Here is a 14,755-nt window from a genome sequence, read left to right on the forward strand (position 1 = left end):
GGCCCTTTAACAAACATCTCTAGTAGCCTCTGAGGAGCAGCTCCAATAGCCTCTAATTTGGAATACCATGGTATGTCTACCTAGTGGTCACATGCTCAAGGCTTGCCCACACATATTGTGGGGAACTTTGAGCACGAGCCTTGCTACTAGGTCACTTGGAGATTGGCTTACATTCAGATAGCTTCCCCAGAGGCTCAGGAGAGAGGCATTATTGGTATTTGAGGTAGAGACAAACTTAAAAGTGCCTAAATAGAATAAATCAATATAACTTCCACCCTAGATCAATGACATGACTCTCGACAATATGTCACCATCCATGAAAATCAAAGAACATGCCATACTACTGGTCAAAGTCCTAAAAACGAAAGAAGATGAGTTGATAGTTGTCAAACTGTTGGCTATGTAAGCAATGAAACAAAGAATATGAAGAGCAAAAAGACAAGGATACAAAAAGATAAGCAAAAATGAAATGCAAAATAGATGAAATAAAGGTAAAGGGAGTTGTGGAATGAGAACATTGATTCTAGGAATGGGCTTAAAAACTAGATGGGGAGAACAAGTAATACAAGGTCTCTATCAACAAACTGGCTAATCTCCTTGAGAAGGACTAATTTGAAGCAAAATTTGGTGTCTAGAGGCAAAAATAATTCAACTTAATCAAGAAAAAGACACTTTTAAGCTCCAACTATAGGAGACAATAAAAAACAAAGAGTGGTGCTTAATAATTCCTTAAAGGATGCCCACAAAAGGATGTAGAGCAAGCACAACTCTCGTCCAACATGCTGAGTAGAGGAGCAAGTTACCTAGAAGCTTATGGTGGAATAGAGAATCCCACAACCAACAATGTGGAAAAAGAGAGAACATTTTGTTTGCTCATCACCCCTCTCCACTGCCGATGATGATTCTTCAAGGCAATGCACAGAAGTTCCACCATCCTGATAGAGTAACAAGGGAGCAATTGAGTGCAGCTTAAAGAGACAGAAGCTCCGAACAAACAAGATCCACCTAAATAGTGGGATAGCAATCTATATAATTAATAGTTAAAAACTTTTGAGCTGTGGTGTCAGGAACCCAATTGTCTATGTGATTAAGCCATATTTTCATGCATCGAATAATTTTAGTGGCATCAGATGTGATCCACATGAAGCTGCAAGGAATGCCAAGCATCCGGGGCATGACTACCCCTTTATGCTACATTACGAATGGCCTATCCGAGGTTTGAACATTCCAATGGGAATGCTAGGTTTGTAGTGTTGGGACACCGATACTCTCAATTTTGGGATGGTTAATGGAGGGATAACATCCATTCTCACTTTTACCAGTATAATCACCATCTGGTAGTGTGGCCGGTAAAACAATAGTTCTGTGCAACTATTGTAACTGAATGGGCATCATCACATTGAGTGTCTTTTGTATAATCTTGTAATAGGCCAAAGCCTTGGACACACTATAAGTTGTTAGTAGCTAACGATGTAAGGCTTTACTTCTTTTTGGGGAGAATCAACTCTACCTTCTTTCTCAGATTATAAAAGACTGATAGATGAAGTGGCCTTGAGGGCTCTGTGTGATTGTTAATACTCCTTATAATTTACTAGTTCTTAGGTAGTCCTAGCTCTCTCATCTTTCTAAAATTACATGCATATGTAGTAGCACAGTGTTGTGAAGGGCAGTAACATTTGGAGCTCATTTTGTGAAGAGTATTTTGTTGATAGTTGCTCGTTATGTGAAGAGTGTTTTGTTGACAGTGTCCATTGTTGTTGGAAAGGTTTGGGGTTGTCTCACGAACCAAGCATGGATTAATTATGTTAAAGGATAACTTAATAGGTTTGCACCTTTTAAGGGAGGTGATGGATCCATGCGATGGGTCATACTATAGACTAGGTTTTCAATGAATCTTATTGGGTTTGCACCTTTTAAGGGAATCAAGGCAATTGGTCATACCATGGACTAGGCTTTCAATGGATCTATCTTATTGGGTTTGTACTTTTCAAAGGATCTTATTGGGTTTTCTCCTTTTAATGGATCCAACTAATGGGCCATACCATGGACTAGGATTTTGCCCACCATGGGCCCCCCATCTAGAGATGTACATGGTAGGAAAGGCTACGGTGCATGCAAAATTTGCATTATTTTTTGTTAGTGGTGGGTGAGTAGATACTGACTATAATGTTAGTCAAAAAAACAAGTATGGAAAACCCATGAGGTTTATTATTTGTGTGGGTGGCTTTCGATGGTTTAGGAGCTGTATTGTATGATGAGATGAGGATTGGATGAGCTCCTATTTGTGGGAGGTTCTTGTGGCATTCTATCATGTGTTTAGGTGGATGGTCCTTGTGCCATGATTTGTTTGAATGATTTTGTTATTGAAGTGTGTGTTAAAGACTTTAATGGTAGCTTGTCAGATGTTGAAGTGTGTGTTGTTACTTTTAACCTCCTTATGAGCAATAGGTTAAAGACTTTAATGGTAGCTTGTCAGATGTTGAAGTGTGTGTTGTTACTTTTAACCTCCTTATGTTGTTGTGACTTTTAACCTCCTTGTTGTTTTCAATAGGTTATTGTGTCTACTCTTTTAAGAGAGGAGGTTCTTATATGTCTCTCCTAAGCTTTTGAAAATTTTGTGTCATGCCATGATTTGTTTGAATGCAGGGGGAGATGTGGAGGAGAGGCAAGAGGGGGGTGGGTAGGAAGCGAAGGAAGGGGGTTGCGCGCTGAGCCATCGGGGTGTGCATATTAAGGGAGGGGCTGGCACACGTGAAGGAGGGGGGACTGCACAAGGGCAAAAAGGAGGGAGGGCTATGCATAGGTGATGTAGGTGAGGGAGCTACACATAGGCATGGAAAGCAAAGGGCTAGGCAATGGTTCACAATGACGGGCTGAGAGAATGGGGACTATAAGTGTGTAAGGGGGAAGTGGGAGCTCTAGCTGGGTCATGCAATGTTTCCTTTCTTAGCTTTACATTTTCTTCTTTGATGGAATCCGTCTCGTTGATGTGCCTTTGTGATCCGAGAATTCCATTGCACATTGATCTCTACTTGTGTTGTGGTCAAAGGTTTTATTTCTGCCCTTATTACTTAGGCCAGTGCCATTGTTTGATTCGGGCTCATTGGATGGAAGGGCAAGGAATGATTTGCATGTGGGAGGTAGAACCCATAAGATTGCTACCAAATCTTTTTCCTTACATCATGCTTCCTCCATTCCCTATACAAAACGCTCTTCCTAGGCCTACATTGCTCAGCTTTATATACTTCCATTAGCTCCTTTGAGTCAATGACTACTAGATGGACAGCTTGGACACTTTTGTAGTCATGCCTCTTGTTTGCTGCATTTCATCCGTTACTTCTTTGGAAGGAAGGTGAGCTGTTTGTTGGGGGCGCGGATGTTGTGCTGAAGGATATCCCAAGGGAAGGCCAACTGTGTCTAACCATCATATGTGATTGTTGTTTTTTAATGGAAGAAAGGCTGGTAGGGGATTAAAACTCCACCATCATGCTCAAACTCCAACCGTCATGCTGAAGGCCAATTGTGTCTAACCATCACACGTGATTGTTGTTTTTTTGGCTTATGGTATCCAACCTTGTTTGGGCAATGCAATGGAGTTTGTGAAGCAGGGTGATAAATGTTAAAGATTTAGCATACAATCTTAATATAACTCCACTCCAATCCAAGAGTAGCCAAAGATGCCTCCTCTGTCATCCTTAACATATCTTGAACTTATATCATTGTGTCCAGCAACCCTTTGAAAAGTGGGGCATCAACTTTGTAGTTTCGATCATCACCAATCCTGCAGTGAGGATAACACAAGCGCCATCATTATTACTATAGATTATATGACCAAGTGGGCAGAAGCCAAGGTAACATGCAAGGTTGATGCCAAGATTTTATATAAGAATACCATTGCTATGCTTAGATATCACTTGGAATAGTTTAGTGATAGAGGTTCTCATTTCATGAAAATGAAGTTCTCAAAAACTAGTTTCATTTCTTTAACGACATTTATCACTATGCCAAGTACTATGATGATGTCCTTATTGTCAAAATAAACCTCATAAAAATGAAGTTCTTAGGAACTAGTTTCATTTCTTTAACGACATATATCACTATGCCAAGTACTACAATGATGCCCTTATTATCAAAAGTTCTTATAAGAACTAGTTTCGTTTCTTTAACGACATATATCACTATGCCAAGTACTACAATGATACCCTTATTATCAAAAGGGTGCGTGTGGAGAGCTTACAAGAATTGGAAAAACCAAACTCTCGCGTCGCAAGCCTACATTCTTTGGAGCATGCAATAACACTTAGTTAAATCAGAGTAAGCATTTGCAAGCTATTATTTTTCTTTTTGGACTTTCTTGTGGAGTTTTAAAATGAAGTTAGAATGTGAGAAAATCGTGAATGTTTAATGCTCTTCTCATAAAAATCTAGTAAGGAGTACATTCCTAACCAGATTGCAGACTGCTTGGGCTGTGCCTTTTTAAGGGCACACCGTGGATTAATTGAAAACCTAGCCCTTCTTTTGAAAGGTGAAAAACAAAGGGGTAACCAAGAGTTCCGTTGTCCGGTCTCGTGTGAAACGTTCAAAGTGCAAATATAAGAGCAGGGTGTGTGTGTACACGCTACATTTGATCCCGTGACATCATCGCTTTCCTTGACCGCATCCTGCAGGCAGCCTAGCCTGATCAGAGAAGCAGAAGGTTTCCAAAGCTCTGCTCCACTCAGGGTCAGGGTTTCTTTCCCCCACCAAGTTGCACCAAGTGAAACCCCTGTTAGGGTTAGGGCTTCAAAGCCCTGCGCCAGGGTGAAGGTTTCCTGAGTGTCCCTCCGATCAGCAGCTATTTTATTTTCTTCTGCAGATTTTCTTATTGGCCATGGATGAAGAGTACGATGTGATCGTGCTAGGCACTGGCCTGAAGGAGTGCATCCTCAGCGGCCTTCTCTCTGTCGATGGCCTCAAGGTAAGCTCTAAGCTCCCATGAAAAATCACAAGCGAGAGACAAGTTTTTGACTTGCTAGATCAATGGCGTACCGTTTTGATGTGCTTTTGAGTGTTGTGAACCCCAGCTTTTGAATAGATCAAGAGAAGTAAACAATGGCTCTACTCTGAGAAGTAGAGACGATAAAAAAAAAAAACATCTCTTATAATTCCTAAAAACAACAAAACAATCTTTAAGCGAAGGTGATCATTTCTTTTCAATGCTATCAGCATTACAAAATATGGATTTTGTATTATTCAAAATTAGGCCGGTTGAAGAATTTGCTGGGCCCCTGCCCCAACCTGTGGGTGGGGTGTTGAATTGGATACATGCATCGTCGACGATAGAGGCGCTTGTGTGGGCTTCCACTATAGGCTTTGTAACCAGCCTCAAATATTTCCCATTTCCCATTAATTCCTTCATGTGAAGTGTGCTTTCTCGGAGGTCAACTTGTGCTTGAGTGGTCACCTATGTAAAGCTCACTCTAGAAGATCTACACGAAAGTCTAAATAGCTTTGTAACCAGCCTCAAATATTTCCTATTTCCCATTAATTCCTGTGCTTTCTCGGAGGTCAACTTGTGCTTGAGTGGTCACCTATGTAAAGCTCACTCTAGAAGATCTACACGAAAGTCTAAATAGCTTTGAATTGCCATGTGCTTATTATTTGCTTCTGAATTTTAAGGTTCTACACATGGATAGAAATGATTACTATGGAGGGGAGTCAGCATCGCTCAGTCTTACCCAGGTAATGATTCTATACGGTTACGAGCATCAAAATTTTGAATGGAGCAAACTGTGTTTTAGTTAGACATGTCTGTTTTCTCATTGCATGTCTCTTTTGCAGTTGTGGTCCAAGTTTAGGGGCAGTAATAAACCTCCCCCACAGTTGGGTTCAACTAGAGACTACAATGTGGACATGATTCCTAAGGTTTGCACTTCCATTGTTTTCAGAAATGCGCTTTGGGGATCTTTCCTTGAGAGAAAAAAAAAGGAAATTGCAATGCTACGAACATGATTGTGGAAATATGCCATAAGTTTAGATGGTATGGTGTACCTAGTATGTGTTTTGTACAGCACGAAATAAGGCACACAAATGTAGGCACACAGGTATGGTGTGGTGTACCTAGTATGTGTTTTGTACAGCACGGAATAAGGCACACAAATGGAGGCAGATCAAGCTTAAAGCCGCTTTGCGACATGAACTTAGTAGAGTTTATGAGCATTGAGCACTGAACACCGGTTGTCAACAAGCAGGCACAGCAGCATTTGGATTGTGGAGAGTGGTAGGATGTGGTTATGAGGATAGGCGAAGACAAGAAGATTTTTTGACAATGGGATTTACCATGATGGGAAGTGATACATTTTTTGATTACAAGTGCATGATTGGTGAGTGTGTAGGGGCATCTTCCTAGGAATTGTGATATTCTAAGGCAATGTGGCAGTGATTTTTGGCAAGGAAGACACATTGGTAGACAGTAGGCATGGAGAAATATCAGCACTGGCTAGCTTCAGAAGTGGGTTGGAGTTGGATGATGCCAAATGACATGCTAGTTTATGACTGTGTGAGGGAGAGCCCTCAGAACGGGTAACAGTCCTAATGCAAAATGCAAAGAAACACAAGTAACATAAGCTTGTCTCATTGGTTGGTCTTCTCTTGGTCAATAAATAGAAGAACTATTCTACATATCTTCTACAAGCCTTTGGACTCTTGACCTGCCCCAAAGGGGTCAGATGAATACAAATGAATCTACGCCTTGCCTTTTAGGCTCTTGGAGGCTATTCCCACTGGCCGACTGCTGCCGGTCAGCCAGCTTCATGGACACAAAAATACCTACATGCTGCCGACCTAAGTGGAACCCTTCAGGTGCCAGGCCGACTTGATCTTGGTCCACAAAGATGCCTTCCATAATCCCTGTGCTAATTATTGGTTTGGGCACGAGATAAACCTTAGTTTAGGGTTTTAGCAAGGCTCTGATAAGCACCAAGAAGTGCAGGATTCAGTCGCGGCATCATGCACAGGGAAGGCGGCAGCAATTTATCCACACATATTACATTAAACACATCGTTTAATGCTGGTTTCAGGCTGTACATCAGGCTGACAGCAGAAAGGCAAAACCGACTCGGCATATGTGGTGCATATTATATATATATATATTTAGAGAGAGAGAGAGAGAGAGAGAGAGAGAGAGAGAGAGAGAGAGAGAGAGAGAGAGAGGGCCAGCATACATCCTTTTTATCCAGTTCCACGCTGGAGTTGGGTCTTAGACTTCACATAGAAGGTTCTATAACACTCATTTGAGTAGGGCCAAGGTTGATGTAACCTTTTGTGTACATTACAATATACAGAAAACTCAGCCTCTCTTCTTCGCCCGTGTCTTGATCTTAAGGTGGTGTGGCAACCATGCAACATTGTATCAGAATCAGGCTCAGCAAGGCTAAGTGCTGAAAGTGTTCCAGGAAGGTGCACAGGTCCAAGGAGAGTAACACAGCCAGGGTAGAAATCCCATGGGGCTGGTCGGTGTCAGCAAAATCCAAGGGAATGGCAGCCTTGAGGGTTGGTACGCCAATTGGGGGCATACCAAGGAAGGGTTTTGGGAAAATGGGAAGGAGGTGGAGCAAGGATGCGATGATCGACCTCGGGAAGGAGACCATTGAGGTGTTCAGGGACATGGCATGAAGGCAAGGGGACAAAGAGGAACAGATGCACAGAGCTCAACATCAGATTTGGAGTGGAATCAGAGTTTGGCAAGGGTGACAAGTTTGGGAGTCCACAAGGAGACAAAGAGATGATGGTCAATGTCCAAGGAGTTGTTACTGCCCTAAGCCTACTATTTATTTGCTACCAACACCAAGGATGAGCCTTGAGATCAACCATGTCCATGTGTGCACATGACAATTATTTGGCCTTTCTCACATTCTTGGGCGCCCAAGAAACTTAAAAAATGGCAAATTAGGGCAACACAAAAATCTCTCAAGGATAAATGTTGCTCTTCAAAGGCCTTCTTTAAGAATCTCTATAAGTCTAGGCAGAGTTAGTCCATTCATAGACTCAAAAAGGACAATGGGTAGTGGACTCAAAATAAACATAAGCTAGAGATATAAGTATAGAACCATTTTACTGTCCTTTTTGTTGCCCCTAGTAGCCATCACAGCAAACCTTGCATGCGCGTCATGTTCTTTTGCAGCAAGTTAACCAAATTGTTACACCTCAGAAAGCATTGGAAATGAACTCTCCATCTCTTCTGTGTGTTTTGCGAGTGTTAAATCCTTTAAAACACGGGTTGCCCACTTTATAACTTGCCTATCCATACTTAAATGCCTATCCATACTTAAAATTGAGTGTGGACAGCCATATAAAAGTTTGTTTCCACACCAAGTACATCCCAAATTTTAGGAGGTTTGGCAAGAGTATTTTCATGTGAGGTACATGGCCTTGTCAGTGTCCAATGACCTATTGCGGGCACCATGACCAAGTTATGGGTGTCTAGAATTTTGTAATTGGAGAATTCCCAATCCCAAAGCTTGTCCTTCTTCAACTTCTGGGCGTTGTGGTGTCTTCCAGTGCCCATCTGCATGTGCAATCAAGGAAATGTCCGGATTGGTGACTTTTCTCCATGCTTCTCGAAAGTTGACCTCAACTTTGAGGCTTAACCAGAGCTCACATATAGGACATAACAATGGCAAGGCTAAACTGACACGGAAGCACAAAGTCAAAGGCTTTGCGGAAATCCACAAAGCAACAATATAGATCATGTTTCCATGCCTTCGTCTCCTCTATGATGGCTCATAGGGTAAAGATATGATTTAGTGTCAAGTAGCCTTGTTTTCCCCCATGCTTTGTGTCCAAGCCTCTGTGTCAAGAAGCTGATCTTAGACTCTACTAGTGCTGAATAAATCTTGGCCATTGTATGGCCGGATCCATGGGTCTCTTGCTTTGTGTATGGGAACCATGGTGATTCTGGTCCAAAGGGGAAGAGAGAGAGAGAGAGAGAGAGAGAGAGAGAGAGAGAGAGAGGCGGGGGGGGGGGGGGTGGTAAGCCTTCACGAAGGGCTCTTTTAAAGAGTTCTGCGAGGATGGGGGCTAATGTATGGTTCCCATCCGCGAAATGCTCCGCATGTAAATCTTCATGATTTTTTGCCCTTCCATTATGCAGCTTTAAGAGAGTCCTTTTGACATTGGTAGTGTTGAAGAGGGTGGGCATGGGATGTGAGACATGAGAGAGAGAGAGAGAGAGAGAGAGAGAGAGAGTGGTCTTCAAAAAACCCAGAGGGTCTATGAGACCAAAAAGGTAGTACAATGTATCCATGATAAATATTGAACCCTAGAAAAGAAAAGAAAAAGTATACAAGACTAGCTACATAAGCAAAGTATTTATGAGAGAGAGAGAGAGAGAGAGAGAGAGAGAGAGAGAGAGAGAGAGAATAGCTTGGATGTGCCACAGCTCCAAAGATCGGGGGTAAATGACTCAAATTCTTTCCTTTTTGTTTACATTAGGATCCTAAGGAATATTCTGCCTTCGATTGTGGATGTTTGCTATCTAAGAGCTTGCTTTAGCTAGAGGAAGTGAAGTGTTTATGAACACAAGGCTTTTACCTTGCTTTAGGTTCTGAGAAGATTTCATGCTTTGCAGTTTATGATGGCCAATGGAGCTCTCGTCCGTGTACTAATACATACAGATGTGACAAAATATTTGATGTTTAAAGCGGTTGATGGAAGCTACGTTTTCAACAAAGGAAAGGTAAAAGTTGATAGTAAACTCAATATGTGGAGACATGTCATGCTGAAAGCTTCTTTTCTAGTTCACAATCTCATGGTCATAAGTGAATCCAAATTTCAGTATAGGCTTTGCCATTTCATGATTTCATGGTTTCATGGCTGGGTTTTTTGTTCAATAGTTTGTGTTAAATGGTTCAAAGGCACCACTATCCGTGTGCTGATTCCTTGAAAGGGCGTGTTACTTGTGTCTTTACCCATCCTACGGGGCCCAAATGGAGCAAGATTTCCAGTGTCTCATGCATTACATCCTTGATGGGTAGTTTCGGTCTTCAGGGGATGGGGATCAAGAGTACAAAGCGCCTGAATGTATTCTAGCTTTATGTAGGTAAAAACGATTTTGTGATCTAATGACTTTTCCTTGAATTTGGACAGATACACAAGGTTCCTGCAACAGATGTAGAGGCCTTGAAGTCTCCTTTGATGGGCCTTTTTGAGAAGCGACGTGCCCGGAAATTTTTCATTTATGTCCAAGATTATGTAGAAAATGATCCAAAAACTCATGAGGGCTTGGACCTTACAAGGGTTACTCCAAGGGAGATTTATGCGTAATACTCTCACCTTAAACTATGAGTTGGTTTCTCCAAAATAAAATAAAATAAATAAATTACATTATGAGTTGATCTTTGATTGCCCTTAACAAGGGTTTCACTAGCTCATTCAGTTTGGTTAGAGCCAGTTAAGCCTTTGCAATGTAATGCATTTCTTTTATCTAATGCTGTAATGTACTATTTCAAGGCCAGTGCACACCAATAGTGTGTAGCTAGATGCTTTGAACACCCTTCATGCACATATTAAGCCTGTTCATCTACGCTTGCTTTTTTTATAAACAGGAAATATGGATTAGATGAGAACACAATTGATTTTATTGGTCATGCTTTAGCATTGCACCGGGACGATACTTATCTGGATGAACCTGCTCTTGAGTTTGTCAAGAGAGTCAAGGTATGTGTCGTTACCTTGAAGAGCATCGAAAGCTCCAGGGCAACAGCCTTATAGCTATGTTGGATGATCCCATGCATGCTCGGTTTTGACGTTTTCCATTTTTTCCAGCTTTACGCAGAGTCATTAGCCCGGTTTCAAGGGGGATCACCTTATATATACCCGTTGTATGGGCTTGGTGAATTGCCACAGGTGAGCATTTGTTTTTAGAGTACTGTTGGTTTCTGTTTCCCTTTTCTGATGGAATTGCTAATAGGCTGCTTGCACAACCTGGCTTTGTCCGGTTGGTTTGCAGGGTTTTGCACGGTTGAGTGCTGTGTATGGTGGCACCTACATGCTATCAAAACCAGAGTGCAAGGTCATTTTTTCACCTACATGCTATCAAAACAGGTGAAAGTTCATCAATGAAACCTTTCACCTGTTTACTGTATCATCAAACTGCTTCAATTGTTGCAGGTGGAGTTTGATGAGGAAGGGAAAGTGTGTGGTGTCACATCAGAAGGAGAGACTGCAAGGACTAAGAAAGTTGTTTGTGATCCATCGTATCTTCCAAACAAGGTATAACCAAGGGGCATGCCCCTCACCCCATCACGGGGTGGCGTCCAAGGGCCACTCTCCTTTCAGATGCTTTAGAGTGCCATATTTATCTGCAAAGGGGATGGCAGGGAGCCACTCTGAGTGAACTTATTTCTCATTTTATGGGATTGTGTGTGTGACCTTATCTTGGCTTATGATGACACGATTTCTTTTATGAAGTTGAGACTGGAGTGCCATTAAGATCTATTATAGGATGCCTTGAAGTGTGCACATGCATCACCCTGCAGTCAAGAGGAAGAGTTAAAGGTTGGCCTTCTGCAGGTGAGGAAAATAGGAAAAGTCGCTCGAGCAATCTGCATAATGAGTCATCCAATTCCAAACACCAATGACTCTCAATCAGTACAAATCATTTTGCCACAGAAGCAGCTGGGCCGGAAATCTGACATGTATGTATTAAGTGCACATAATCCTATGATTCAAGTCTCTACCGTTGTATAATAATTCTGAAGCAAGGAGGCTGATGCTGCTTGCCCATGCTTCTGTAGGTATGTCTTCTGCTGCTCGTATTCACATAATGTGGCCCCAAAGGGTAAGTTTATTGCTTTTGTGTCAACTGAAGCTGAAACAGACAGGCCCGAGACAGAATTGCAGCCAGGGATTAATCTCTTGGGACCCGTCGATGAGATTTTCTTTGACACCTATGATAGATTTGTACCAGTAAACGAGCCTTCACTGGATAATTGCTTCATATCCAGAGTAAGCCATTTCTTCCCCTTTGATCGATCTAAATTTCATTATACTTATAGGTCTGGGCCTGTGGTTGTGAGCGGGGAAGAGGGACTTAACACTTCATTGTATTCCATGAATCAGAGCTATGATGCAACAACCCATTTTGAGACAACTGTGCAGGATGTATTGGCAATGTATACATCTATAACTGGGAAGGTAAATTTGATTTATACATCCTTGAAAAGCTTTCTGCCCTGTATGTGTGAGAGTATGTATGTATAGGCATGCATTGTGTATGTATGTGCATAAATGTGCGTGTGTACAAGCATGCATGCATGCATGGTACGGATACCCTATAATTACTAAATGATGGTTTGTGGCAGGTTCTGGACTTAAGTGTTGATTTAAGTGCGGCGAGTGCTGCTGAGGAGTGACATTTCTTCCATCCATGTTGGTTTTGACTTCTTTGAAGGATGCATGTTGTGTTGTCTCTTTGCCTATGTATTGCGAGTACCTACATGCCAATGGTTAAGCTTCATTCTATTTTTATTCACTATTTACAAACCCATGAGTTGCAAGCTACCCTTGAGTCTTATTAGTTACATGCTTGAGTTTGCTTCCTAGGGGAAAACGTTTCCCAACTGTTCAAAGATATAGTGAGACAAACTTGATTCATATAACAGAATGATTCTGTTTTGAACTTGACGGGGGTATTGCATTTGAAGTAAGCTTAACAGGTTCAAGGAGGAAGATAATTTTCTTAGTTTTTAAAAGCAAGAGAGTACACCGTATTGCACTTCATGTAAAACAACTTAAGGCTTTATGTATGTAAGCTGCTTGTCAAGGGAAGAAGACCGATTTATAAGGAAGAACACCTCTTTATTAATCATGGAGGGATATGCAACAGAGTTGTTGGGTGTCTAGTTATAAACCTTGCAGGTGTTAAGTTTAGAGTTTTGACAAGTTCTCTTTAAAGGCAATCCTAATGTCTTGGATTGGGTCTTTGACCTTTATCATAAGGTGTAGTTTTTAGCAAGCGTTGCCAAAGCTCAATTAATAAGTAAAAGAAAGCTTAGATGGGGCCATCATGAATATACATGTTTTTTTTTTTTTGTAAATTACATTGAGATAATCTGCGATTTAGCACTGAGTGTAATGATATGTTAGTGCAATTCAGTAGTCGCTGGTTTTGGAATTTGCTCTGGAGAAGTCTAGGAACCTGTGATGGTAGAACACAAACGGAAAAATTGGTAACCCTTGCTGCTTGCCCCCTGTTCTTGAACTGGCATATTAGGCGTGTAGTGGAGAGGGCTATTTGTCCTCAGCATCGAGATGAGGCATAGAAGGACTTGGGGGAGCCTTTAACAAGGGAGGGAAGTGTATCATTTTCTTTCCCTTCACAAAGAAAGGAATTTGTTCTGCTTGATTACTACACTAGCATTGACCAAAAGCCTACGTGAGGCTTCTCTACTTTGTATGATCCTCCTAAATGCAAGTCTGCTTGATTACTACACTAGCATTGACCAAAGCCTACGTGAGGCTTCTCTACTCATTGTATGATCCTCCTAAGTGCAAGGCCTCAGAATTGAGGCAGATTGTATATGTTGACATGAAAAGAAGAAAACAAATCCTCTACGTACACACAAACTAAAGAAGATATTATCCTATTAACACATTTTAGGTACAAATAAATATGTATAAATGTTAATAAGGTAAGCACTTCCGATTGGCTAAGTTCAAGCCGGTGTAATAAAACACTAGTTGCAGCTGGTGGGGACCAATGCGACATGAATGTCATGAAGGGGGTGGCTACCAAGATAAGTACATGCCATTGGTCATGTGCATGTGCATCTGCACATGAATGCACATGTATGCGTGTGGACACAAGCATGTTTGTGTATGTGTGCGCGCTTGTGTGTATGTAGATCATACGGACATAATGTGGGCATCTTGCTTGCTCATGACCTTAAAAGAATACTTATCATCACATTGTGTGTATATGTGTGCGTGTGGTATGCACACATGTAAGTCATTTTAAATTATATATTAAAAAGTATAATGAAGATAAAATAATGTACTTGTTAGGTGATGCTATGTCTCTATTGGCCTTTGGTTAGGTTAACCCGAGGGGAGCCACGTGCGTCGAGCCAGGTTAACTTTAAGGCTTAGCAAGGCGTGGGGACTTGTAGAGCTCGCATGTAGGCTAGCAAGATGATGTCAGGATTGGTTATGAGCTTATAAATAATAATGAGGAACTAGTTATAGTGAAAAGCGTAAAAGCTAATAAATAAAGCAAGGGACAGGAATAGCAAAGTTATTGCTATATAAGTGACCTTGGGGGCACTTATGAGTCATTAGAGGGTGGACATGAGAGTTTCCATGGGCGCGCAAGACCTTAAGGCCATAGAGTTGGGAGCGGGTGGCTCAACTTGGTGGTATTGAAAGTCAAGTTAGGGTCATCTGAGCGTGGCAGGCGTGGCAATTAGACTTCAAGCTCGGCGAGGCATTGAACCTATGGTGGTGAGTCGCTAGTGACACCTATCACGGTCATGCGATGTGTACAATGTGAGGCAATTAGACTTCAGGCTCGGGTGAACTTATGGTGGTGAGTCGCTAGCCACACCTTTGGAATACAATCAAACCCTACTCCTTAGGGGGTTCTATGTTAGATGATCCTTGGTTAGGTCATGTGAGGACCTTACATTGGTATTAGAGCCAATATGATAAGTCATTGGAGGCATCGAGGTTGTACAGATAGTACCCTTGTTTAGGTTGATTTGGCAAGAAAGTCGAGTGC

At 41.7% G+C, this 14,755-nt stretch overlaps 1 protein-coding gene across 1 annotated transcript; it reads left to right on the forward strand.

Annotated features, from left to right (window-relative positions):
- The first annotated feature begins 4,626 nt into the window (after positions 1-4,626).
- LOC147641805 (guanosine nucleotide diphosphate dissociation inhibitor 1-like) lies at positions 4,627-12,731 on the forward strand. The gene is made up of 14 exons (XM_086799894.1): positions 4,627-4,722; positions 4,856-4,957; positions 5,659-5,721; positions 5,821-5,904; positions 9,608-9,715; positions 10,126-10,298; positions 10,584-10,695; positions 10,804-10,884; positions 10,988-11,050; positions 11,149-11,250; positions 11,551-11,675; positions 11,775-11,985; positions 12,100-12,174; positions 12,342-12,731. Exons 2-14 carry the CDS (start codon positions 4,871-4,873, stop codon positions 12,390-12,392), a joined length of 1,335 nt encoding a protein of 444 aa, XP_086656020.1. The 5' UTR covers positions 4,627-4,722; positions 4,856-4,870; the 3' UTR covers positions 12,393-12,731.
- The last annotated feature ends 2,024 nt before the right edge of the window (positions 12,732-14,755 follow it).

This window comes from Cibotium barometz, chromosome 1, assembly GCF_041138505.1.
Source record: "Cibotium barometz isolate CiBa-2024 chromosome 1, ASM4113850v1, whole genome shotgun sequence".
Taxonomy (NCBI): Eukaryota; Viridiplantae; Streptophyta; class Polypodiopsida; order Cyatheales; family Cibotiaceae; genus Cibotium; species Cibotium barometz.

Excerpts from the sequence above, each read along its gene's own strand:
- LOC147641805 (XM_086799894.1), top strand. The coding sequence starts at position 4,871 with ATGGATGAAGAGTACGATGTGATCGTGCTAGGCACTGGCCTGAAGGAG. Across the intron at positions 11,986-12,099 it reads ATAATTGCTTCATATCCAGA|AGCTATGATGCAACAACCCA; the intron begins GTAAGCCATTTC and ends TCCATGAATCAG. Across the intron at positions 12,175-12,341 it reads ATACATCTATAACTGGGAAG|GTTCTGGACTTAAGTGTTGA; the intron begins GTAAATTTGATT and ends GGTTTGTGGCAG.